The sequence below is a fragment of the Narcine bancroftii genome, chromosome 14 (genome assembly GCF_036971445.1).
Source record: "Narcine bancroftii isolate sNarBan1 chromosome 14, sNarBan1.hap1, whole genome shotgun sequence".
In the NCBI taxonomy this organism is placed as follows: Eukaryota; Metazoa; Chordata; class Chondrichthyes; order Torpediniformes; family Narcinidae; genus Narcine; species Narcine bancroftii.
In genome coordinates this window covers 49,593,994-49,618,019 of record NC_091482.1, presented here as the reverse complement: position 1 = coordinate 49,618,019, position 24,026 = coordinate 49,593,994, and the positions used below count along the sequence as shown (strand labels likewise).

The window sequence follows — 24,026 nt, the reverse complement described above, 5'->3', positions numbered from 1 at the left end:
GGAAAATAATCAGGTACAAAATACAGAAGAATTAAAATACAGAACAATTGAGGAAAATAATCAGGTACAAAATACAGAAGAATTAAAATACAGAACCATTGAGGAAAATAATCAGGTACAAAATACAGAACCATTGAGGAAAATAATCAGGTACAAAATACAGAAGAATTAAAATACAGAACAATTGAGGAAAATAATCAGGTACAAAATACAGAAGAATTAAAATACAGAACAATTGAGGAAAATAATCAGGTACAAAATACAGAAGAATTAAAATACAGAACAATTGAGGAAAATAATCAGGTACAAAATACAGAAGAATTAAAATACAGAACCATTGAGGAAAATAATCAGGTACAAAATACAGAACAATTGAGGAAAATAATCAGGTACAAAATACAGAACCATTGAGGAAAATAATCAGGTACAAAATACAGAAGAATTAAAATACAGAACCATTGAGGAAAATAATCAGGTACAAAATACAGAAGAATTAAAATACAGAACAATTGAGGAAAATAATCAGGTACAAAATACAGAAGAATTAAAATACAGAACCATTGAGGAAAATAATCAGGTACAAAATACAGAAGAATTAAAATACAGAACAATTGAGGAAAATAATCAGGTACAAAATACAGAAGAATTAAAATACAGAACAATTGAGGAAAATAATCAGGTACAAAATACAGAAGAATTAAAATACAGAACAATTGAGGAAAATAATCAGGTACAAAATACAGAAGAATTAAAATACAGAACCATTGAGGAAAATAATCAGGTACAAAATACAGAAGAATTAAAATACAGAAGCATTGAGGAAAATAATCAGGTACAAAATACAGAAGAATTAAAATACAGAACAATTGAGGAAAATATTCAGGTACAAAATACAGAAGAATTAAAATACAGAACCATTGAGGAAAATAATCAGGTACAAAATACAGAACCATTGAGGAAAATAATCAGGTACAAAATACAGAAGAATTAAAATACAGAACCATTGAGGAAAATAATCAGGTACAAAATACAGAAGAATTAAAATACAGAACAATTGAGGAAAATAATCAGGTACAAAATACAGAAGAATTAAAATACAGAACCATTGAGGAAAATAATCAGGTACAAAATACAGAACCATTGAGGAAAATAATCAGGTACAAAATACAGAAGAATTAAAATACAGAACAATTGAGGAAAATAATCAGGTACAAAATACAGAAGAATTAAAATACAGAACAATTGAGGAAAATAATCAGGTACAAAATACAGAAGAATTAAAATACAGAACAATTGAGGAAAATAATCAGGTACAAAATACAGAAGAATTAAAATACAGAACCATTGAGGAAAATAATCAGGTACAAAATACAGAAGAATTAAAATACAGAAGCATTGAGGAAAATAATCAGGTACAAAATACAGAAGAATTAAAATACAGAACAATTGAGGAAAATAATCAGGTACAAAATACAGAAGAATTAAATTTGGCGCACCTCGCCATTAGTTCACCAATCGCGCCACACTCAATCTCAAGCAACCGGAAAATTCATTGACCCGGTATCTACCATTCCCCAGAGCTGCTGGATACCAGGGGTTTTTAACCATGTGGGCAGGCAAGCAACATATTGTGGAGAGTGAGCAAACCTTATGCTTCCAGACAATGACTTTCATCTTGAAAGCAGTAACTCTCTTGCTCTCCTTAAATAGAAGCTGGCCCACTGAGTATTTCCAACTGCACCTCCAGTTTCCAGGATCCACCGCAGCATAGTGGCATTGTTGATTTTGCCTCTTCTCTCGCCTTCTGGGGAGTTTAGAGGAGTGTTAACTCAGCGTTGGCCGGATTGTGATTCACTCTCAATCTTTGCTTTTTAAAAAAAAATCCAGATGTGGAAGAAATTTGGGAGACTGGTGTACAATATCCTGGTACTCTTCATCCCCTGGGAAATGAGAATCAAGAAAATCGAAAGTAAGTAAATGCTGAGGGAAGCTAACTGGACTGGTTTGTTGCTTTACACGACTTCCTCTGCTTTACGTTGGAAACTTCTCACCCCCCCCTGTGGCACTGACGAAATTGTAAACCATTAATGATGAACGAGTCTACCACGATAGGAAATGGGAAATTCAGGGGTATCTTGGCTCACACCGAATCCATTCACATAGCTCTTAGACATGAGATAAATGAGGACGTTCTCCCTCCCTGTAATCCAGTACCTCAGTGTGAGCAGCAGTCCAGACATCATGGCAGCTTTTTCAGGCAAGACTCATTCATCAGTGAGAAGAGGGAGAGGTTTCTGCTGCGTGCTTCGTCTGGAAGTTCCTGACATGGTTTCCATTCCTCAGACAAAACAGAGATGCTAGAGGAACTCTGACAAGAGACTGGGAGATCCCTTTGTTGAACGCCTCAGCTCTGTCCGCCACAACAGCGCGGATCTCTCAGTGGCCACCCACTTTAATTCCCCATTCCATTTCCTTGCTGGCGTGTCTGTCCATGATCTCATGTACCGCCAGACAGAGATCACCCAAAATTTAGAGGAACCACCCCTCGTCTTCTGTCTGAACACCCTCCAACCGGATTACATTAATATCAGTTTCTCTGGATTCCATTAGAAAACTATCCCCACCATCTTTCCCTGTGTCTCCTTTCTCTGATCCCCCTCCCCCTCTCTCTCTTTCCTCTCCCCCACCCTTTACCTTCTGTCTCCTTTCACAGAGTCAAACTCAGTCTCTCCTGTCGTCTTAACATATCAATTAACATCTTTTGCCTGTTCATCTCTATTCCTCTCCCCCACCCCCCCAGCTTTTAACACAGACACTTGAAGAAGAGCTCAGGCTCAAAATGACAGTAATATATCTTTGCCTCCTATGGGCTCTGTGAGACCAGCTGGGTTTCTTCAGCACCTCTCTGTTTTCTACCATCACAGCATCTGCATATTTTCATGTTTCACACTATTCCTCAGACATCCATTTAATTTATCAAGTGCGTGAATTCCTATGTTTCCTCTTCAGACATTGTGCCACTGGGATTGAACTACTATAGCGCAACATTGAATTGTTCTGTCACTGTTAGGTCACTTTGGCTCTGGTGTCGCTTCTTACTTTATCTTTTTGAGATGGATGTTTGGCATCAACATTGTGCTGACGATAATGACTGGAGCATTTGTCATATTACCAGAGGTAGGTGTGTATGGCACGGAATATTTTCATTTATTTTACTTTTAAAGATACATCAGAAGGCCCTTCCGGCCCATGAAACTAGTTCTACCCAATTAACTGACCCACCCCATACGTTTTGGAGGGTGGGAGGAAACCGGTGCTTCTGGGGAAGCCCCGGCAGGTTACGGGGAGAACACACAGACTCCTTACAGGCAGTGCTGGAATTAAACCTGTGTTGTTCGTGCTGTAATAATATTGCACTAACCACGCTGCTCACAAATGTTTGGTCTCCTATTCATCGATGCAAAAACAGTGTGCTTTTTCTCCATACCAAGTGCTGTTCACCATGGTAGTCCCCGTCCACACTGATGTACAAACTGTTCTTCTATCCTACTGTCAATGTACTACGTTCAGCGTTAATGTTGGTTGGTTTGCACCACTGCTTGGAAAATTGTCCAACCATTATACAGCCTGTCAACTGCCCTATCCATTGGTGTTATAAGGCTAATGCCAAGTTTTGCTCCACCAAATTGAATATTGGCTCCACTGAATTCAAAATCATCATCCCCAAGCAAATTTCACTGTGGCCTGGAGATGTAGTGGTTTTCAAACTGCTCCCCTTCCCCCCCCCCAAACTCACATTCCATCTTAAGTATTCCCTATGCCATATGCGCTCTGTGATTAGTAAGGCATTGCATAAAGTGGTATGTGGGTAGAAAGGAAAAAAGTTTGAAAACCACAGTTTTAATCGTACTTAATTCACTCGTTATGTGCACGGTTTCAGAACTCCAAAGGAAATGGGCCAATGACAATTTTTCTCAAGCCAAATATTTCAGTGACAATTGGGTCTAGAGCAGTGATTCTCATCCTTCCCTTCCCACTCACATACCACCTTAAGCAATCCCTTACTAATCGCAGTGATTAGTACTAATGGCGTAGTGATTGCTTAAGGTGGAATGTGAGTTTAGAGGGGCAGTTTGAAAACCACTGCTCAGGTTCCTTGAGGTGATGACACTTGACCACCCCACCCCCAACAGCACTGCTGCAGGGGATCTGATGCAGTTATCCTCACCCTGGTCCACTTCACCCTGGACAGATAGAAAGCAATGCATTCTGAGACCTGAGTGCATGCTGCTAGGCTGTCTGGCTAACACCCTTTCCCATCCTTAACGTTTCTGTGACAAATTTGCCAATGTTTGGAGGGAACGTCAGGCTTTATTTCCCCCCCTAAGTTTTGGACACAGGTTATTCTTTGCCCTGGATCTTGCAGGAGAAGTAAAGATGGCAGCCATCTTGTCCTCTGCTATCACACAGTCTGATTGACAGCAACATTGGGATTTTATAAAGGGTCTTTTAGTGGCTTTGCACTCCTCCACAGTCTTCTCCCTGACACCCATGAAATCACAAGATGTGGTGTGTCCATTTATAAAATATTGTAAAATGTTACACTTGGTTAGAAATTGCTGAGCAAACTGGCCTCAAATGTTACATCAATTTCTCTGTTGAAAAATAAGGAGTATTAATGTTAGACAGGAAGCTTATAATTTTTTTCCTGTTTATTTTAATGATAAGACTTTAGTGTAGCAGTTATTGCCATGTTATTACAACGCAACAATCCAGTTTGTATATTCTCTCCTTGAATCGATGTGAGTTTCCTCCACCCTTCAAACCAGTGGTTCTCAACCTTGCCCTTTTCACTCACATCCCAGCTTAAGCAATCCCTTACTAATCACAGCACCGATGGCATAGGGATTATTTAAAGTGGAATGTGAGTGGAAAAAGGTTGAGAACCACTGATTCAAACCATATTAGTTGGGAGGGGATTCTAGTTTAATTGGGGTAATTGGACAGCATGGGTTCTTCTGCCTGAAGGGCCTGCTACCTTGCTGTATGTCTAAGTTTAAAAATTTTAATAAATTTATTCCAATCTTTCATTGGCCCGTTAATTCATATTTAATAACATAATTGAAGCCTGTGCTTCCCATCTCTCTTGTGTCATGTATTGGAACTGACAGCATGCAGTGGGAATGGGTAAAGAGAAGGTGTGCTGCAGAGGTGAAAACACAAAATGCTGGAGAAACTCAGCAGGTCAAACAGTGTCCTTTATGTAGCGAAGGGAAAGATACAGAACCGACATTTTGGCCTTGAGCCCTTCGTTGGTAATGTATTTCTACCTTTGCTATATAAAGGACACTGTTGAACTTCTCCAGCATCTTGAACTTTTACTTCATCCACGGTGACCATAGACTTTCATGATTTACTTCTCGGCCCAGAAGGGAAGGGAGTTTTGTGGAGAGCTTTATTGCAGTCAGGTAGTTTCCGTGGTTAATCCAGAGACGAATTGCTGGGTCACGGGGCAATCCAGGACAACTGACCACTCTTCTCTCCCTTGGCCAACTCAGCCTTGCAGCCCAATTCTCGCTCACCCATCACAACTTCCATGCGGTTTGCCTACCTGGAAGTGGCTGCTGGGACAAGTCTCTTCCTAGATACCGCCATCCCATAATTGCTTTGTTCCACTTTTTCTTAATCCTTTCCGGACACTTCAAAGATGTCATTTTTTTTATTTATTTAAGAGAATGCAATGTGGTAACAGACCTTACTAGCCCATGAGCTCTTCCCAAATACACCAATTGGCCTACGTACCCCATACATTTTTGGGGGCTGGGAGGAAACTGGAGCGCCCGGAGGAAACCCACGCAGACACAATGAGAACGTACAAACTCCTTACATAACCAAATTTGAACCCGGGTCGATGACGCGGTAATAGTGTGCTGCACTAACCCTGCTGCCCCACGTGAAGAGATACTCTCCACTTCCTCCACCTTCCACAAAGAACTGTGAGACAAGGGGGAATGACACTGTGGCACTTGAATTAAGGTCCAGGTTTAAATCCCAGCAGCTGGGGAATTTAAGTTTGGATACCTCAATAAAGGGCTGTTGTCAATAGTGATAAAAGCCACCTACTAGATTGTGGTTAAAAACACATCTGACTCTCTTGTGTCTTTCAGACAAGGAAATGTAAAGGATTGTTAACTGCTGCCCTCCCCCTTCCCCCTCCCCCCACCCAAGTGCTCAAGTGTCAGTTGAAGGATGGTCAGTAAATCCTGAACTGGTTCGCGAGACTGACTCTCCATGAATGAATAAATAAATAGTTTTGTTTTCCAAGTTATCATTCAGTGTCAACTTGTTGCAGTAAGTTGAACTGAAAGATGGTTCATGGGAGGTGTTGGAGACAATGACCATTCTCTTCTCCCACGGATGCTGCTTGAATAGTTGGGTTCCTGAGTTGTTTGTCGTAAGAGTTGTGAATAAGTGAAATAATGTATTATCCATTGCAACTAAAAGGCAAATCCTTCACTTACAACATTTCTCCAATTTTATTGGTGTGTTCTGAGTTTACAATTATCCCCATATTCAATCCCTTTTCCATTTAGTTTGTTATCTGGTAACATTGGGTCCCAGTGATGTTGACAATGAAATTGATGTCGATTTTTGTTTTTTTCAAGCTTTTAGCCGGAGCTCCGTTCGGAAGTATTCCAAGCAAAACTATTCCCGCAGGATACGTTGGGACCGCACAAGATCTGGACACCATCTGGTCACTTGGGGCAAGCATCTCACCTTCTTTTATCGCACTGCCAATATTAATGCTCAGTGAATTGTGCAGGCATTGAACTATGCCGGAGTCTGTTCTGACTTTGATTCTGTCCCTCACGCAGGGCTACCTCCAGTATTCCATGATGTTCTATGGCTACTATGGCAACAAGAGGAAGATTGGAAGGGCAGGCTACCATTTGCCACTGGCTTATTTTATGGTTGGAATGGCGGTGTTTGCCTACAGCTTCATCATACTGCTGCGGAAGTAATTATTCTCAAGCCCACCTTTATTGACAGCGCCAAGATGAATTCAGAGCTATTTGGTGTGTTTCCTGCTGGTCCTACAATGTCATTGGTTCATGCAGCATGGAAACCGGTCTTTCAGTTCATTGAATCCTTGCAAACCACTAAGCTACCAGTTCCACCAGTGGTTCTCAATCTTTTCTTTTCCACTCACATACCACTTTAAGTATTCCCTATACCATAGGTGCTCTGTGATTAGTAAGGGATTGCTTAAGATAGAATGTGGGTGGAAAGAAAAAGTTTGAAATTGTACCTAATTGACTCGTTATGTGCATGGTTTCAAAACTCCGAAGGAAATGAGTCAATGACAAACTTTCTCACGCAAAATATTTCCGTAACAATTGGGTCTAGAGCAGTAATTCTCAACCTTCCTTTCCCATGCACATCCCACCTTAAGCAATCCCTTACTAATCACAGAGCACCGATGGCTTAGGGATTACTTAAGGTGGGATGTGAGTGGAAAGAAAAGGGTTGAGAATCACTGAGTTACACTAACTGCAGGTTATTCTCCCCACCCCCCCCATTCCTAACAACTCCCCCTGGTTTCTAACACTCACCTACAATCTAGGGACAATATAAAGTGGCCAATTAACCTACCAACCAATGCATTTTGGAATGTAGGAAGGAAAATGTGGGGAAGGAGAGAATAGTTGTCGCAGAGAAATAAATCGGAGGTCAATCCACAGGACCATAACAGCGGCAGAGGGAATCACTGGAGTCTCCCTCCCCCCCCCCCACCCCCGGCCATCAACGTGATCTATTGGGATTGTTGTCTGAAGAGGGCACACAAAATCATTGAGGACCCCTTTCACCCTGCACACAGTATCTTGGGAAGGAAAGTCAAAGGCAGCACACTAGGCCGAGAGACAGCTTCTTCCCACAGGCAGTGAGAAAGCTGAATGACCAAAGGAACTGCTCACACTCACCCTCCGAGACTCTCACCCAGGAAACACCATTTATTTGTATATATGAATACTTGTTCTGTTTGCCTTTATGTGTGTCATGTCTGGTTGTGTGTCTGCATGTTTTGCACTAAGGACTGGAGCGCGTCAGGTTGTACTTGTGCAATTAGATGACAATAAACTTGACTTGAAAAGCAACACCTGGAATTGGTCACAGGGTGGATGTGGAAACTCCACAGAGGCAATGCCCGGGGTTGGGATTAAACCCAGGCCACTGGAGCTGTGGGGCAGCAGCCCCACTGTCTGATGGCTGTGACACCACTTCCTGAACTCTGCTGGGAAGGTGAGGTGGATTGTACCTCTTTTGCCTCATCCGATGCAGACTCCCACCCTGCATTCAACGTGATTGACAATCTGAACGAGCCAATGAGGAGCTGCATGCCCAGCATTGGTCAATGGAAGGAGGGATGGTGAGGGTCGTAGATTTCCCTGTGAGATGTTGAGGTGCTCTCTCCTCTTCCTGACCTGCTTTTCAGGCTCAAAGCAGTTGGTCATTTGCACAGGGTTTTGGAGAGCATACTTCTTAAATGCTGGCCCTCTGGACCAGCACACCAGCTGTTTTATCTGATACAATTCCCAAAATGCTGGAGACACTCAGCTGGACATGCACCTTCTCTCGAAAGCAAAGAGTAACCAATGTTTCAGGCCTGAGCCCTTGGTCAGTCCCGAAAAGTTGGTTACAGTAATAATCCGAAAATCCAGAAGGCGGAAATCCAGACCGCCCCAAGAATACGGACTTCTTGGAAACTCTCGCCTGAAATCTGGACCACCTGAGGATTCAGACCTCAAAAACTCTTGGCTTTTGCTTGCATGCGAGCACATTTATGCACCGCAGATTCGCAACAGCAACAAGCGACCTTGCGGAAATTGCAGAAATGTAAGAAAATTATTTTTTTTAACTTTTACTTTGTCTGAAAAATGTTTCATAATAAACTATCAGAATTTTAAAAGTGCTGTCCAAGTATGTGGAATATCTGAAAATCCAGACTGACCCCATCCCAGAGCAATCTGGATTTTAGGGCTTTTACTGTACAGATAGACCCTGACTTACAATGTTCCGATTTAAGATATTTCAAAGTTATGACCAGAATCCTTTTTGTATAAAGGTAAGTCAGGGTCGACCTGTCTCAACGAGGTTGCTTTTCCTCTGAGCGAAATGCTTCAGTCCAATCAGCGCACGCAGATCATTTCCTACCACCACCACTGCCCCCCCCCCCACCCCGCCCAACCACCCCTCAACATCATAATTTCTGTGCTCCTCTTGTAGTGACATCAAGGAAACACGCTTTGTCGGACCCAATGCAATTTTTAAAAAATGGTAATTTGGATCTCATGCACAGATTGCCATCGCTGGGGAGGGAGAGACAGCAATGGCAATCTGCGCATGCGTTCCAAATCACAACGTGGGTTGCGAGGTGACTCCGTTGCCCCTAGTTACCCGGTACCACCTCGGGCTCCCGGCAGGAATGGGACATCGGGATCCTGGCAGGAACAAAGCAGAAAACTGCCTGTACAGGTAGACCCTGCGACATGATAGTGTTGACTTACGATGCAAGTCCTGGAACTGAACCCCATTGAAAGTCTGGGTCTATCCCTTTGCTTTCTATGGATGCTGCATGACCTGCTGAGTTTCTGTAGCATGTTTGTGCGTTGTACTACAACAACAACATCTGTAGACATTCCTGTTTAACTGTTTTCTGTGATATACAATTGTATTTACAATTATTTGGAGGTACAGGGATTGCTAGGGAGTAATCAGCATGGTTTTGTCAGGGGTACATCATGCTTGACAAACCTGATTGAGTTCTTCGAGGGGGTTACAAAAAAGGTTGATGAAGGGAAAGCTGTGGATGTTGTCTATTTAGACTTTAGTAAAGCTTTTGACAAAGTTCCCCACAGGAGGTTAGGAAAAAAGGTGGAGGCATTAGGTGTAAATGAGGAGGTAGTGAAATGGATTCAGCAATGGTTGGATGGGAGGTGTCAGAGAGTAGTGGTAGAAAATTGTTTGTCCAGTTGGAGGCCAGTGACTAGTGGAGTTCCTCAGGGATCAGTCCTCGGTCCACTATTGTTTGTTATATATATTAACGATTTGGAAGTAGGGGTGGAGAATTGGATAAGCAAGTTTGCGGATGATACAAAGATTGGTGGTGTTGTGGACAGTGAGGAAGATTACCATAGATTAAAAGATGATTTAGGAAGGCTGGAGGTGTGGGCTGAGAAATGGCTGATGGAACTTAATACAGATAAGTGTGAGGTGTAACATTTTGGAAAGGCAAATCTAAATAGGTCATATGCATTAAATGGTAGGCTATTGAGATGTGCAGAGCAACAAAGGGATTTAGGAGTTATGGTAAATAGTACCCTCAAGGCTGATACTCAGGTAGGTGGTGTGGTGAAGAAGGCATTTGGAATGTTGGCCTTCATAAATCGGAGTATTGAATTCAAGAGTAGGGAGGTTATGATGAAATTGTACAAGGCATTGGTGAGGCCAAATTTGGAGTACTGTGTACAGTTTTGGTCACCAAATTATAGGAAAGATATAAACAAAATAGAGAGAGTGCAGAGAAGGTTCACAAGAATGTTGACAGGATTTCAAGGTTTGAGTTATAGGGAAAGGTTGTGCAGACTGGGGCTTTTTTCTCTGGAGTGTAGAAGATTGAGAGGGGACTTGATAGAGGTGTTTAAGATTTTAAAAGGGACAGACAGAGTAAACGTGGATAGGCTTTTTCAATTAAGAGTGGGGGAGATTCAAACTAGAGGGCATGGTTTAAGATTGAAGGGGGGAAATTATAAGGGGAACATGAGGGGAAATTTCTTTACGCAAAGGGTGGTGGGGATGTGGAATGAGCTTCCGACAGACGTGGTCGAGGCGGGATCATTGGTTACATTTAAGGAAAGACTAGATAGTTACATGGATAGGAGCGGACTGGAGGGGTATGGACCGGGTGCTGGTCAGTGGGACTAGTAGGGCCGAACTGGCTAGTTCTATGCTGTAAGTGAGTAAACTTGCATTTCACTCGCTATCTGGCCTGTAAGTTTAGCCACTTGGAGCCTGTAGTAAATGGCTTCCCAAGCTTCCAGTATGGTGAACAGGAAGGAGGTGAATAGTCCGTGTGCTGGGCTTGTGCTTGGCTTGGGTAACCGACTCACTGCAAATGCAATTGAGAGGCCTGGTGGTGATTTTGGCTGGGTAATCCGTACCCATGGCAGTTCGAACCAGAGCTGGCGGCAACCCAACTCACAGATGTCAATGGGACCACTGCAACCTTTGGGGCTAAAAAAAAATAATTCACTGAAAATGGATGTGGAAGAATCAAGGGTTTGCTTCCCATTCCCACTTCAACACCATCGGACACCTCTGAGCTGAAACCTCGAATCCCACTCTTCCTCACTGCATACTGTTGACTGCAGTCTTATCTTCCAATTTTCAGCACAGTACAGTAACAGGCCCGTTCGGCCCACGAGCCCATGGCACCCAAATTCACCCATGCAACCAATTAACCCACTCACCCCGTACATCTTTTGAAAGTGGGAGGAAACCCACCTGCAGGGAAAATGTACAAACTTCTTCCAGGCAGCAGTGGATTCGAACCTGGGTCGTTAATGCTATAATAGTCGTGCTAACTGTGCCACCCTCATTTAAGGAGGTGCTCATTCCTCAGCCTGATAGAAGTGGAGGCATAAGGCTCTATACTCGGGTGGTCTAGGACCTCAATGTTCAGGAGTGCAGGTATCTCTTTAACTTCTCGGGACGTCTGGGAATGTGCCAGTGTATGCCTGAGTGTTGATAGGTTATGGAGGGTTGGTACGCCCACCAGTTTGTGAATTATTGGAGGATAATACATGCTTGAATCAAGATGTCCAATTGTTCTCTAACTCTGCCTTTTAGAATGGCAAAGAACTCCAGGCTAAGCATGGCCAGTGCCTCCGATGAAAACTATACCTTCTGCTGGAAGGTCTTCTGTGCTTGGGATTATCTGATCGGCAATCCAGAGGCTGCAGAGAGCAAGACGGCCGCGGTAATCAACAGTATCAGGGTAAGCACCTCTTAATAAATCTAACAATGTAGAATTACCTTGTGGAACTTTTAGATCTTGCCTACATTTTAACTTATCCCACCTCCGCATCTCGGCAGATTTTTACATCTGCTTAAGGCAGCCCAAAACACAAACTCGTGAAATATTTTTTCTCTATGTCCTGCTTTGATAGTTCTGGGAATCTTTATAAGTTCATCTTCTTTGAACGTTCAGCATTTTCACTGGTTTCAGCTAACTTACTCCAGAGCATTATCTCACGACCTGTGATCCACAGTGGTACGTGAGCTTATTGTAGGTCAGGGGTGATCGAACTGCGGCTCATGGGGTGCATATGTTGTTCTTTGACCTATAAGCCACTATTCCACTGGCACCCTGTCCCAGGAATTAACTGGGAATTTTACTGGGACAGGGTCCAGTGGAAAAGGAACATTGTCCGAACGCCGGCGTCAGATGATGTCATTTCACGGTGGGGATTAACTGCCTCTTACCCCCTCACATCCTCGCGTGCTGATAAAACCAGTTGGAAAGGGTCAGCAGAAAGTCACCCATTTCCAGTTGAAGGTAGAAGACTCCAATCCCCAGGGATGAGTTGTATCCCAGTGAAGGGTGGCCCGTGGAAATGGCACAAAGGACTTCCAATCCCGGGACATTGCATGGCCAATTAACTGGGATCCCAGTGGAAAAGGAGCTATAATGTACGGCTTGTTGAAATATATTGGCTGTCACTGGAATCGTGCAAGCCAGTCCTCACGATGATAGTTTTTGTTGACGTGACTTGCGATTGCATGATTGCGGCTGTGTTGCGGGCAGTTTAATTAGCGAAGTGTTGATGGGATCCAGGCTGCCCACCCTCTGGAGTTCCCGACACCCTGACTCAGGTCACCAGCCTGCCCTCCAGAGCTCCCGATGCCCCAAACTCTGACTTACTACCTAGTCCCCGCTGGCCTCCCATCTGAGCTTCCAACGCCCCAAACAATGCAGGTACTCCCAATGGTCAAAAGTAGACTGCGTGTAATAGTCGACCCCCTAAATTTTACCCTGAAAATTTTTCCACAGAATTCAACTAATAACGCAAGTATATATTGAAACTAATGCAAATTAGCAGTTTAAAAAACTACATACATGAATAAATGTTATTATGTTCCTGTATTTGTTAATATTTATATAAATTTTTGTAACAATAAAATGTACAGGGAAGATTAAAAATGTGTACATAATATTTTTTCAAGTATTGTGGCTCTCAAACATCTGGTTACGTTAAACAAGTTTGGCCACCCTTGTTGAAGATGGTCTCTACCCAAAAGCTGAAGTAATATAACTGACGTAAAAAACTTTCTATGTATAGGGAGTCCTTGACCTCCGAGCTACGTGAGTAATGTCTACCCACACGTAATGACCAAAAATATTTTAAAATCTTTATTAAAACTACTGTGCAAGTTCATATTTTGTATTAAAAGTACTATCTACAGTGATCCCCTTTCCCTGGAGGCACCCTGAAGCCCGAGGTCCCTGTTGACTTTCCCCCCCCCCCCCCCCCCCCGGCAGCCTGAGGTCCCTGTTTCCCCGGCTTGCGACCAATCCTTCAGACTTATTAAGGCCGTAAGTCAAGGACTACCTGTTAATTTTATGACTAAGAACAAGGCTCTCAGAAGATATTTTCCATCTAAACAAAAATTCCATCGCTTGTCTGGGAAATGGCTCAGGTTTCCCACCCCCTTGCTCCCACTGGTGGTCCGAGGGTTGGTTATAGGTAACCTGTGGTAAGTAAATGAACACCCCACCTTGTTTACTTGAGGAGATCTCAGAAGGTTTTCATGTTTGAGGAAGACTCTGTTGACCGGTAAGCGGATGACGGCAAATTCCCATTTCTTCTTTAGAAATGATCATTTAGAAGAATGAGAGGGATCCTTAAAAAATTGTATAAAATTGTGAAAGGCATTGATAAGAAAGAGTTGGGTAAGTTGTTTCCGTTGGTGGGGAAGAAAAGAACTAAGGGACATAGCTTTCAGATGCTGTGTAGTAGATTTAGAGCGGAGATGAGGAGGAACTGCTTTTCCCAAAGGGAAATTCTCTGCCCATTGAAGCAGTGGAGGCAACCTCAGTAAAATATATTTAAGACTAGGTTGGATAGATTTTTACATAGTAGGGGAATTGAGGGATATGGGGGAAAGGCAGGTCGGTGGAGATGAACCCATCATCCTATCAGCCATGATCTCATTGAATGGCGGAGCAGGTTCAACGGACCGGATGGCTGAATTCTGCTCCTATTTCTTATGTTCTTGTGTTCTTTTGTTTGTAGGAAGCGATTCTAGAGGAGCAAGTGAAGAGAAAGGACAGAAGCCTGTAAGTATTGGCTGTAGGGTGGCGTGGATCCCAAACATGAGTGATCCCAGAACCCAGAGGTCATTCAGTCAAAAGTGACAGGTGTCTTCCTAATGTTTTCATAGGGCAGTGGTTATAAGTTTAAGGATCCTTGCCAATATTCTGGTGCTTCTCTCACTGGCCGGCAGTATTTACATCATTTACTTCGTTGTCGATCGCTCACAGGAATTGGAGCGCACCAAGACTGAGTTGACGCTCTGGGAGAAGAACGAGGTATGCTTTTGAGGCTGTTCTAGACACAAGGTTGCGAGGGTGCAGAGATTTACAAGGATGTTGCCAGGACTTGTGGGCCAGCGGGTGAGGAGGCTGGGGCTTTATTCTTTGGAGTGTAGAATGATGAGTGATATCCTAGAGGTGGGCTGCACGGTTAGCGTAATGCTGTTGCAGGGCCAGCGATCCGGTTTTGAACCTGGCGCTGTCTGTAAGGAGTTCATAGGTTCTTCCTTTGTCTATATGGGTTTCCTCTGTCCATTCGAAACATATGTGGGTTATAGGTTCATTGGTGTATTTGGGGGCATGAGCTGGAAGGGCCTGTTGCTGTGCTGAATGTCAAAAATTAAACATTTTTTTCGATTAAAAAAAAATTTAGATGTACAAAATCATGAAAGGAATAGATCAGATGTTTGCACAGAGTCTTTTGCCCAGAGCAGGGGAATCGGTAACCAGAGGACATAGGTGGGGATGGGAGAGATTTAACAAGAACCTTTTTGGGAGGTGGCGTGGGTACAGAATGGAGGAGGTGGTTGAGGCAGGTACTACTGTAAAGTTTAAGAGAAACAATCGGACAGGTACATGGATGGTTTCGCAGCCATTCTCAATGGGAGCCATAACGTGCTCTTCTCAGGGGCCACAGCACATTTGGGTGGGGGGGGGGGGGTCATGGACTTAAATTATCAAATATGTTTATGTTTTTGATGTCATCGGTAGGAGGGAAGTACAAATGTAACCAGATGAACTTGACTCTGCTTCACAGGGTAGGGGGCCTATGAACAGAGTTCTCTAAGGAGGCCATTGCCCCCAAAAAAAGGTTGAGACTGGCTGGTGTAGAGGAACATGAGACGAATACAGGCAGGTGGGACACAGGTGCGGGTGAGACATTTTGGTTGGGGCGAAGGCCTGTTTCCTTCCGCACTGTATAACTCACTCCCTGTTTCCGTCTGCACTGTATAACTCACTCCCTGTTTCCGTCCGTACTGTATAACTCACTCCCTGTCTGGTTTGTGTTTAGGTGAGCGTTGTTGTTTCCCTCATTACAATGATCGCCCCTTCTGTGTTTGAGTTGGTGGCTCAGCTTGAGATGCTGCACCCCAGAACTACGCTTCGCTTCCAGCTCGGCAGGTAGGGCTCTCGCTTCCTAACCCCGCATGCTGTTATCTGAACTGCTTGCTGATGTGAACCCAGTACATGCCAGGCCAATAGGGTGCAAGGAGTGAAATCTAATACTCCTTATGCTATCGTGAACTGACACGTTAAGATAGGTGGTAGAGAGTACATCGGGAAAACAACCTCTCCCTCGATGTCAGTAAGATGAAGGGTGGCGAATCTGTAGAATTTATTGCCACACGTAGTTGTGGAGGCCAGGTCATTGGTGCATTTAAGGCAGAGATTGATTGGTTCTTGAAAAGTATCCACGACCTTCAGACACCTCCATGCCCACATGTGGGATAACTGCCACCTCTCCACCAAGTTGAAGATCTGAGTCTATGAGGCCTGCGTGCTAAGTACTCTTCTCTACGGCTGTGAATCCTGGGTCACATACAGAAAGCAAGAACACCACCTTAATGCATTCCATTTCTGCTGCCTCAGATCCATCCTAGGCTACTCATGGCGCAACAGAGTTACAAACGTCCAAGTCCTGAAGAAGACTGGAAGTACGGACCTCATCCGCGCTCGCCGTCTGTGGTGGGCTGGCCACATTGTCCATATTGGAGGACGGCCAATTGCCCAAAGATATCCTCTATGGTGGGCTACCAGATACTCCCCACCCTGTTGACCGCCCACATCTTCGCTACAAAGACATAATCAAGAGTGATCTCCAGTCATTCCATGTCAACTGTACTGACTGGGAGGGCCTCGCAAAAAAAAAATTGCACGGCGTGGCATTCCGCGATTCGCAGTGGCACATCACAAGGGCAGAACAGCTACAAGGCACTGTGTTCATCTTCGCTCATGAAGGGATGGGCCATGATGATGACGATTAGCCAGGGCATCAAAGGTTATTGGGAGAAGGTCAGGCAGTGGGGCTGAGTGGAGAATGGATCATCTCATGACTGAATGTTGGAGCAGACTCGATGGGCTAAATGGCCTATTTCTGCTCTTAATTCTGACGGTCTTCTGAAGGAACAGGTCATTGACCAGGATCCAGCTGGATCATATTGTTGCTGCTATTGAATGAGGCCAGTTCAGGGTAAGTTCAAGAGCCACAGCCACTTCCAAATGTCCCAAAGTCATCAGTTTGGGACGTCCAGGGAGGTGAAGTGGAGATGTGGGAGAACATTTTGTGTATCACTAACATCCTATCCTGGCCCAACAACATTGATGCCACGGCCAGGAAACATGGAGGTAATTCAGTCATGTCCCCCGACCCATAGAAAATGTTTTTTTTTGGAGAGCATGTAAAACTAAGTGTTTCACTATTTTAAATTTAATTTAGACAGGCCCTTTCGGCCCATGAGCACCGTGCTGCCCAACTACCCTCGTGACCTACAACCCCTTCTATGTTTTGAAAGGTGGGAGAAAACCGGAGCACCCTGAGGAAACCCACACAGGCACAGGCAAAAGGTACAAACTCCTTGCAGACAGCGACAGATACACATTTCAATAAACAATTCATGTTCCTGCACCATAGAAAATATTCTGTTCTGAAGCATCACAGAGTGGGGCAGGAATGTTAATAGTGAGATGTTGTTCAACGCAGCTGTTTAAGGGCGAGCTGATGATGCTATCAGCCCGCAACCCACCTCCCCACTCATCCCTCTCCCTCCAAGTCAGGGGTGGCGAGAGCCCTCAGGCGGCGGGAGCTGTCAGTGGGTGCCGTTGGCTGGGGCCATCAGGGGGTGGCCGGTATGGGCTATGACAGCCACATGGACCACTTCGGCATTTGTGGCCGCTCTCTGCGGCTCAAAACGTGGCAGACCAATGGCCATCTTCCCTACCCATAATCCCCCACAGAGCGGTTCCAGCTGCCTGGGGAATTATGGGTAGGGAAGATGACCATTGCTCTGCCACGTATTTATGATGGGTGATGCTACAGCTCCATTCGCCCCGCCCCCCCCCACCTCCGTCGGATCCAGAGGGCGCTACGAGGCGCCTCTGGATATGAATGGTACACTGGAGTAGTCTTTTAGGGCTGCTGTCTGAAAGATAAGTTCTTAGTTTTCCACCCGCGGAGGCCTGTCATGAAAAGGCATTCTCCCTTCCTCCTTCCCATGCGAGTTTACACGTGGCACTTGTGAGATTTAGTCCTGAGCACAAAATTTGAATGGAATTGTTCATTGAAACATGTATCAAGACATAGTGAAAAACTTTGTTTTATGTGCTATACCAAAAAAAATCAACCCATACATTGTATAACAGATAAGGCAAGAATCAGAGATGCGCGAGGTATTGTGCTCCGATAAAATACAAGTTCAGCCACAGTGTTAAAGAGGAAAAAATACAGTAAACCGATGCACCAACTTTCATGAGAGGGTCCGTTCAACGGTCTAACGTCAGCAGGAAAGAAACTGTCCTTGAATTTTGAGTTGTGCGTCTGACAGGAGGGGTGGGGTTGGAGAGAGTGTAACCAGGATGGGATGTCTTTTTTAACATGTTGGCTGATTTCCCAAGGCATCGGCAGGTGAAGATTTGGACAACAGAGGGGAGATTGGCCTGAGCGGTGCTCACAACTCCCTGCAGCACAGTGTGGCTGTCATAGCCCATACCGACCACCCCCTGATGGCCCCAGCCGACGGCCCCCACCGACAGCTCCCGCCGCCTGAGGGCTCTCGCCACCCCTGACTTGGAGGGAGAGGGATGAGTGGGGAGATGGGTGACGGGCTAATAGCATCATCAGCTCACCCTTAAACAGCTGCGTTGAACAACATCTCACTATTAACATTCAGCTCGGTTGGCTCGGAGACGGCCTCCACACCTTCAAAGTTCTATGTGATTATGCGTTTTGGCAGAGGTCCTCTGCCTTTACATTTGGACTTTTGCCCTATCTGAAAAGGCCTAGAGAACCAAAGTGAAATATTGTTCAACATGAAAGAGAGTTGGCTGAGATATTGTACAGGGTAGTTGATTCTCTTTCTCTCTGATGAATATTTCCAGCATTTTCAGATTTCCAGCAAGTGTACATTACTTTTGGATGAAAAGTTCTTGTTACTTTCTAGAAAAAGACCACCTAGAAACAGAATTACTAATTTCTTATGTTACAATTTATATTTTTTTGATGGTGCGAAATGAAAGAAATTTGGCATGATTTGATGTGGTATTGATTCCTGTCTGTTTCCACTGTAGGGTCCTCGTGTTGTACTTGGGCAATCTCTACAGTTTAATCATCGCCCTGCTTGACAAAGTGAACAGTATGAGCATGACAGTAAGCATTTAAACTTAAAAAGAACGCTCACGTTTCCAAAATGTTACTGGACTCAGGGGAGCAGTGAGTAAACCCTGAGAGAACTACAGGGTCCTCACAGTACTAAGTGAAAGACCATCTTCAGTCGAGCTAATTCTCACGCACCCTTTCCTTACCTCATTGATGCATCAAGAACATGATCTGTACACTGTTCCCAATAACTACAGCTTTTTGCTTTCAGACTTGCACAGTAACAGGCCCTTCCGGCCCATGAACCTGTACCACCCAAATACACCAATTAACACACAAACATTTTTGGACATAGAGCACTGCAGCACAGTCAGCCTTCGATGTTGTGCTGACCTACGTATTCCTACCAAAAAAAAACACTAAGCCCTTCCTACCTCGTAACTCTCTATTTTTCTTTCATCCATGTGCCTGCCTAAGAATCTCTTAAATGCCACTCATGTTTCATCCTCCTTCACTATCCCCCTCCCCCAGAAAGGTGTTCCAGACACTCACTCTGTATATATATATATATATATATATATATATATACACATATATATATATATATATATATATATATACACATATATATATATATTTTTTTTTAAAACTCCCCTAAAATTTCCTCCCTTCACATGCACAGAGGGTGGAAGAAATCCACCTAGACATGGGGAGAATGTACAAGGCAGTGCTGGATATAAACCAGGGTCGCAGGCTTCATTAATCATTCTCTATTCATTACAAATTTGCAGGGGAAAGAAAGAAAAGAGAAGGTAGCAGTAGCAGTCTATTGAGGTGAGGGGGACAGCCTGGTCTGTGCATGGCTGTGAAGATGGAGTGTTACGAGGCCAGAGGACCCCAAAACCCAGCAGCAATAGCGATTCACCAAGACAAATGGTTACTTAAACAAATGTTGCTTTTAATTATCTTTAAACATGAAAACAGAAAAATCATACTTTAACTTCTCACTATTAACTTACTTTACCTAACTTAACCCTCTTCTAATTCTAAGGGCACATGTATGTAATGTGTGTGTAAGTTCAGAAAAGTTAATTGATTCACAGTCCAATCTCACTTCTCATTCCTCCAAGTTCACTGGTTGAAGGCAATTCTTATACAGTACTGTGCACAGAATTTCACATTTATAAAGTTCACCAGGCTTTGGTACTTGAAAGGTAAATGGTTATTGCTCAAGAAGATTCTTGATGATTTTCAGAGAGAGATTTGCTGTTCCAGGACACCCACAACTGATGTACATCCATCAGCCACTCCAGTTTCTTGCTGGCAAAACTTGCCCCTTCGGGGTTCTCCAGATGATAACCTCTTTCTTCAGGTAACCACAGAGTTCCTTTTTGTTTCACTTATTCTAAGTGAAACATTAGACAGCCAGTCCTCTTCTCTTGCATGAACCACAAGAGCTTTGACCAGGCCGTTGTCCCATCTACTTCTGCTGGCTGTAACACTATCAAGTGATTGATCAATCTCTCTCACTCTCTCTCTCTCTCTCTCTCTCTCTCTCTCTCTCTCTCTGAGAGAAAGCCTGTTTGACTCTCTCTGCTTGCAAATCCACATGACCCTCTTAGAACAGCGTTCTCCTTCCAGACCAGCAGTAGCTCCACCATTCTCTTTCATCTATTGCCTTTGGTAAACAACAATCCATTAGTGAAGTCTCTTGAACACTTTTCAAAGCTCTTGCAAAAGCAGAAAGAAGCCACTATGTCTAGCATTAGCAGAGCTCCAGTATTTCAAATAAGATCTGTTTTAAAGTGTTTGTATGTAACCTACTCTAACAAACCTTTCCCAATTTATCTCCCAAAAATCTATCTATATATTCTGTCACAGGAGTTACAATCATAGAGTTCCATTCCCTGTACACAGGCCCTTTAGCCCAACCTTCCCATACTGATCAGGCTTTCCTATCCTTGTGCCTGTCTAAGTTTGTTTTAACTGTTACTTCCCAATTCTACACTTCCTCTGGAAGCTTGTTACAGAATTTGTCCAAAAGGGAAGGGGAATCCCAAAGTAGAAATCAAAAGTTCATGGTGGGAAGGGAAGTATTTGAAAGGGATCCAAGGAGTATGTTTTTCAAAGTGGTGGGTTATTGCAGCCATTCATTGAGGCCAGCACCGTTATCAAGGCAGTTAGTGCAATGTTCTTGTAGCAGCAGCGACCCTGGATTCGAATCTGGCACTGTCTGGAAGGAGTTTGTACGTTCTTCCTGTGTCTGCGCAGGTCTCATGTGGGTTTTAAACAAGAAAGTCTACAGATATTTGGGTCAAGTGCAATGCACAAATGTGCTCGAGAATCTCAGAAGGTCACGCAGCATCCGTAGAAAGTAAAGGGTAGCCAACGTTTGGGGCCTGGGGCCTAATTCCTGATGAAGGGCCCAGGCCTGAAATCTTTGTGCCTTTTCTTAAATGAGAAATTAAACTGAGGCACTGTCTACCCCATCGAGTGGCCATACATAATCAAAGTAGGGCAGAAGAACTGATTAACGTGTCCGTTTCCCCATATCCGAAATTCTGTTAAACTGAACTTTTCTCAGCGACGACATGATGGCACAAGTTGAAAAAAATCTTCACCTGATGTGCCCATGTGGGGCTCTGATGCTCTATTGGTGCCAATGGAGCTCTTGTGTATTGAACAATGGCAAAAAGGTCTGCAGATAGCGCTGTCCATTTCTTATTTTGTAAGCAGTAATCGCATTTTGTTTTGGTAAAAATTAAACATTATTTCATGCTTGAAAAACGTTCCATTATTTTTTTTTTGTTTTTTAACCGCAGATACAAGTATTCTGCTAATGCTATTGGGCTACTTAAAGCCATTAATCTGAAAAACGTCCAGTCCTAAGCTTTTTGGATATGGGAAAACTTACTGTATCACTTAAAAAAATGTTGTCTCACGATTCAGCCCAGATTAATTAATATGCTCCAGAATATTTTACAACTCTGCCCTTCTGAGGATACACTGACATGATCTTTAACACCTTGCTCTTTATGCAAAAATTGGCCGCATGTAATCAGTAATTAATAGGCTGTTACAACTGGGGAAATTGTTGTAAATGCCTACCCTTTGTTCTGTCAGAATTGTTTGAACTAGCTGTAATTTAAAATGGAATAAATCTAACACTCAACCTTAAATGTGGTTGTGAACCAGTCATGTTTAATCGAACCTTAGAATTTCCTTCTGTCTGGTTGCTTTTTGCAGGATAACGTCAATGATACAGGAACATCATTTTTGGCAACCAGAGCCCTTCCAGAAGAGGAGAACCTCTCGACCATTGTACCCGAGATCAGGCTGAGACAGAATATCACACTCGGCTCAGGAGACTACAGAATAAATCCTCCCACCAAATTTAATAAGACGGCTATGTATGATTACAACGTTCTGTCACAACAAGATCAGTGTTGGGAAACCTACGTAGGCCAGGTTGGTAAATGACGCTTTGCATTATTCTGCGCAGTTTTGCATTAGAACAATAGGGTGAACGAGTGAACATTGAGCACCTCAGTGACCTTGCTGGCCATCCAAAAACCCAGAAATGCTGGTGGAACTTGGCAGGTCTCGCAGCGTCCATGGGAGGTAAAGATATATTCCCAACGTTTCAGGCCTGAGCCCTTCCTCAAGGAATGAGTGAAAAGCCTATATTAAAAAGGCTGAAGAAAAGGGAAAAATGTGAAGAGGAGGAGTACAGATCAACAGAAAAAAGACGTTAATCGGATATGATAAGGTCAGAACCCCTCCCCGCCGCCCCCCCCCCAATTAAGGTCAGAACCCACCCCCCAATCAGTTCTCACCTTTCCTCTCTCCTGTCTTCTTATCATATCAAACATCCGAAAAGACAATTGCCATCCTATAACATCAGTGGATGTGGCCATAGGTGCCAAATCCTTTCTATAGTGAGTTTGATATTTTATGTTTGAGCTTATGTCAAGCACGACCTAACGAGAAGGGCTTTTTCTGTCTGCAGGAGATGCTGAAGCTGTCCATTATTGACATGCTTTTCACTGTCGGAAGCATCCTGCTCATTGACTTCATTCGCGGGCTTTTCGTTCGGTACTTGAGTGATTGTTGGTGCTGGGATCTAGAGAATAAATTCGTGAGTATCGCACCGGTTGAAAAAACCTTGCACCCTGTTTGTGATTTTTCTGCACCACCTTCTCACCTCCTTTCGAACAATCTCTTACAGCCGGAATATGGAGAGTTCAAGATCGCTGAAAATGTTCTGCATCTGATATACAATCAGGGAATGATATGGTACGTTGTAAAACTCCCATGATTTATTAGTTAAATAAATAAAGCAAAACTCAGGAATGGGAAAGGGTTACTAACACCGATGTCTCCTCTATCATTTAATCCAGTGGTTCTTCTTTTCACTAACATCCCACTTTAAGTAATCCCTATGCCATCGGTGCTCTGTGATTAGTAAGGGGATGCTTAAGGTGGGATGTGAGTGGGGAGGGAATGTTGAGAATCATTGCTCTAGACCCAATTGTTACTGAAATATTTGGCTTGAGAAAAATTGTCATTGGCCCATTTCCTTTGGAGTTATCACATAACGAGTCAATTAGGTACGATTAAAACACTGGTTTTCAAACTTTTTCTTTCCACCCACATACCACCTTAAGCAATCCCAGAGAGAACCTATGGCATAGGAAATACTTAAAGTGGTAAGTGAGTGGAAAGAAGGTTGAGAATCTCTGTTCTATATCTTTAGTCATTGTGGATTCATGATTAAATGTTGGGCATTTATTTTTTAGACATACAGCACTGTAACAGGCCAATTCAGCCCTACGAGTCCATGCCGCCCATTCCTACACACCATTACGTTTTCGAATAGTGGGAGGAAACCGGAGCCCTAGGGGAAAACCCATGCAGATGCGGGGAGACCGTACAAACTCCTTCCAGACAACATGGGATTCGAACCTGGGTCCGGTTCCAATCGCAGGCGTTGCACCAACTGTGCCACCTAGATAGAAAAGGACAGATGTTCCTTCTTTGATAATGATCAGCATTTACTTC

The 24,026-nt window shown here is 43.7% G+C and overlaps 1 protein-coding gene across 1 annotated transcript in view; it reads left to right on the top strand.

Annotated features, from left to right (window-relative positions):
• LOC138749343 (transmembrane channel-like protein 3) overlaps positions 1-24,026 on the top strand; it is a 43,079-nt gene that overhangs the window by 5,904 nt on the left and 13,149 nt on the right. The window contains exons 3-15 of the mRNA XM_069910552.1: positions 1,888-1,969; positions 3,071-3,177; positions 6,666-6,764; positions 6,876-7,018; positions 11,908-12,055; positions 14,355-14,398; positions 14,503-14,650; positions 15,666-15,775; positions 18,938-19,002; positions 20,716-20,744; positions 22,212-22,433; positions 22,975-23,103; positions 23,194-23,261. Coding sequence (XP_069766653.1) covers positions 1,888-1,969; positions 3,071-3,177; positions 6,666-6,764; positions 6,876-7,018; positions 11,908-12,055; positions 14,355-14,398; positions 14,503-14,650; positions 15,666-15,775; positions 18,938-19,002; positions 20,716-20,744; positions 22,212-22,433; positions 22,975-23,103; positions 23,194-23,261 — 1,394 coding nt within the window. The remainder of the gene's footprint in view (positions 1-1,887; positions 1,970-3,070; positions 3,178-6,665; positions 6,765-6,875; positions 7,019-11,907; positions 12,056-14,354; positions 14,399-14,502; positions 14,651-15,665; positions 15,776-18,937; positions 19,003-20,715; positions 20,745-22,211; positions 22,434-22,974; positions 23,104-23,193; positions 23,262-24,026) is intronic.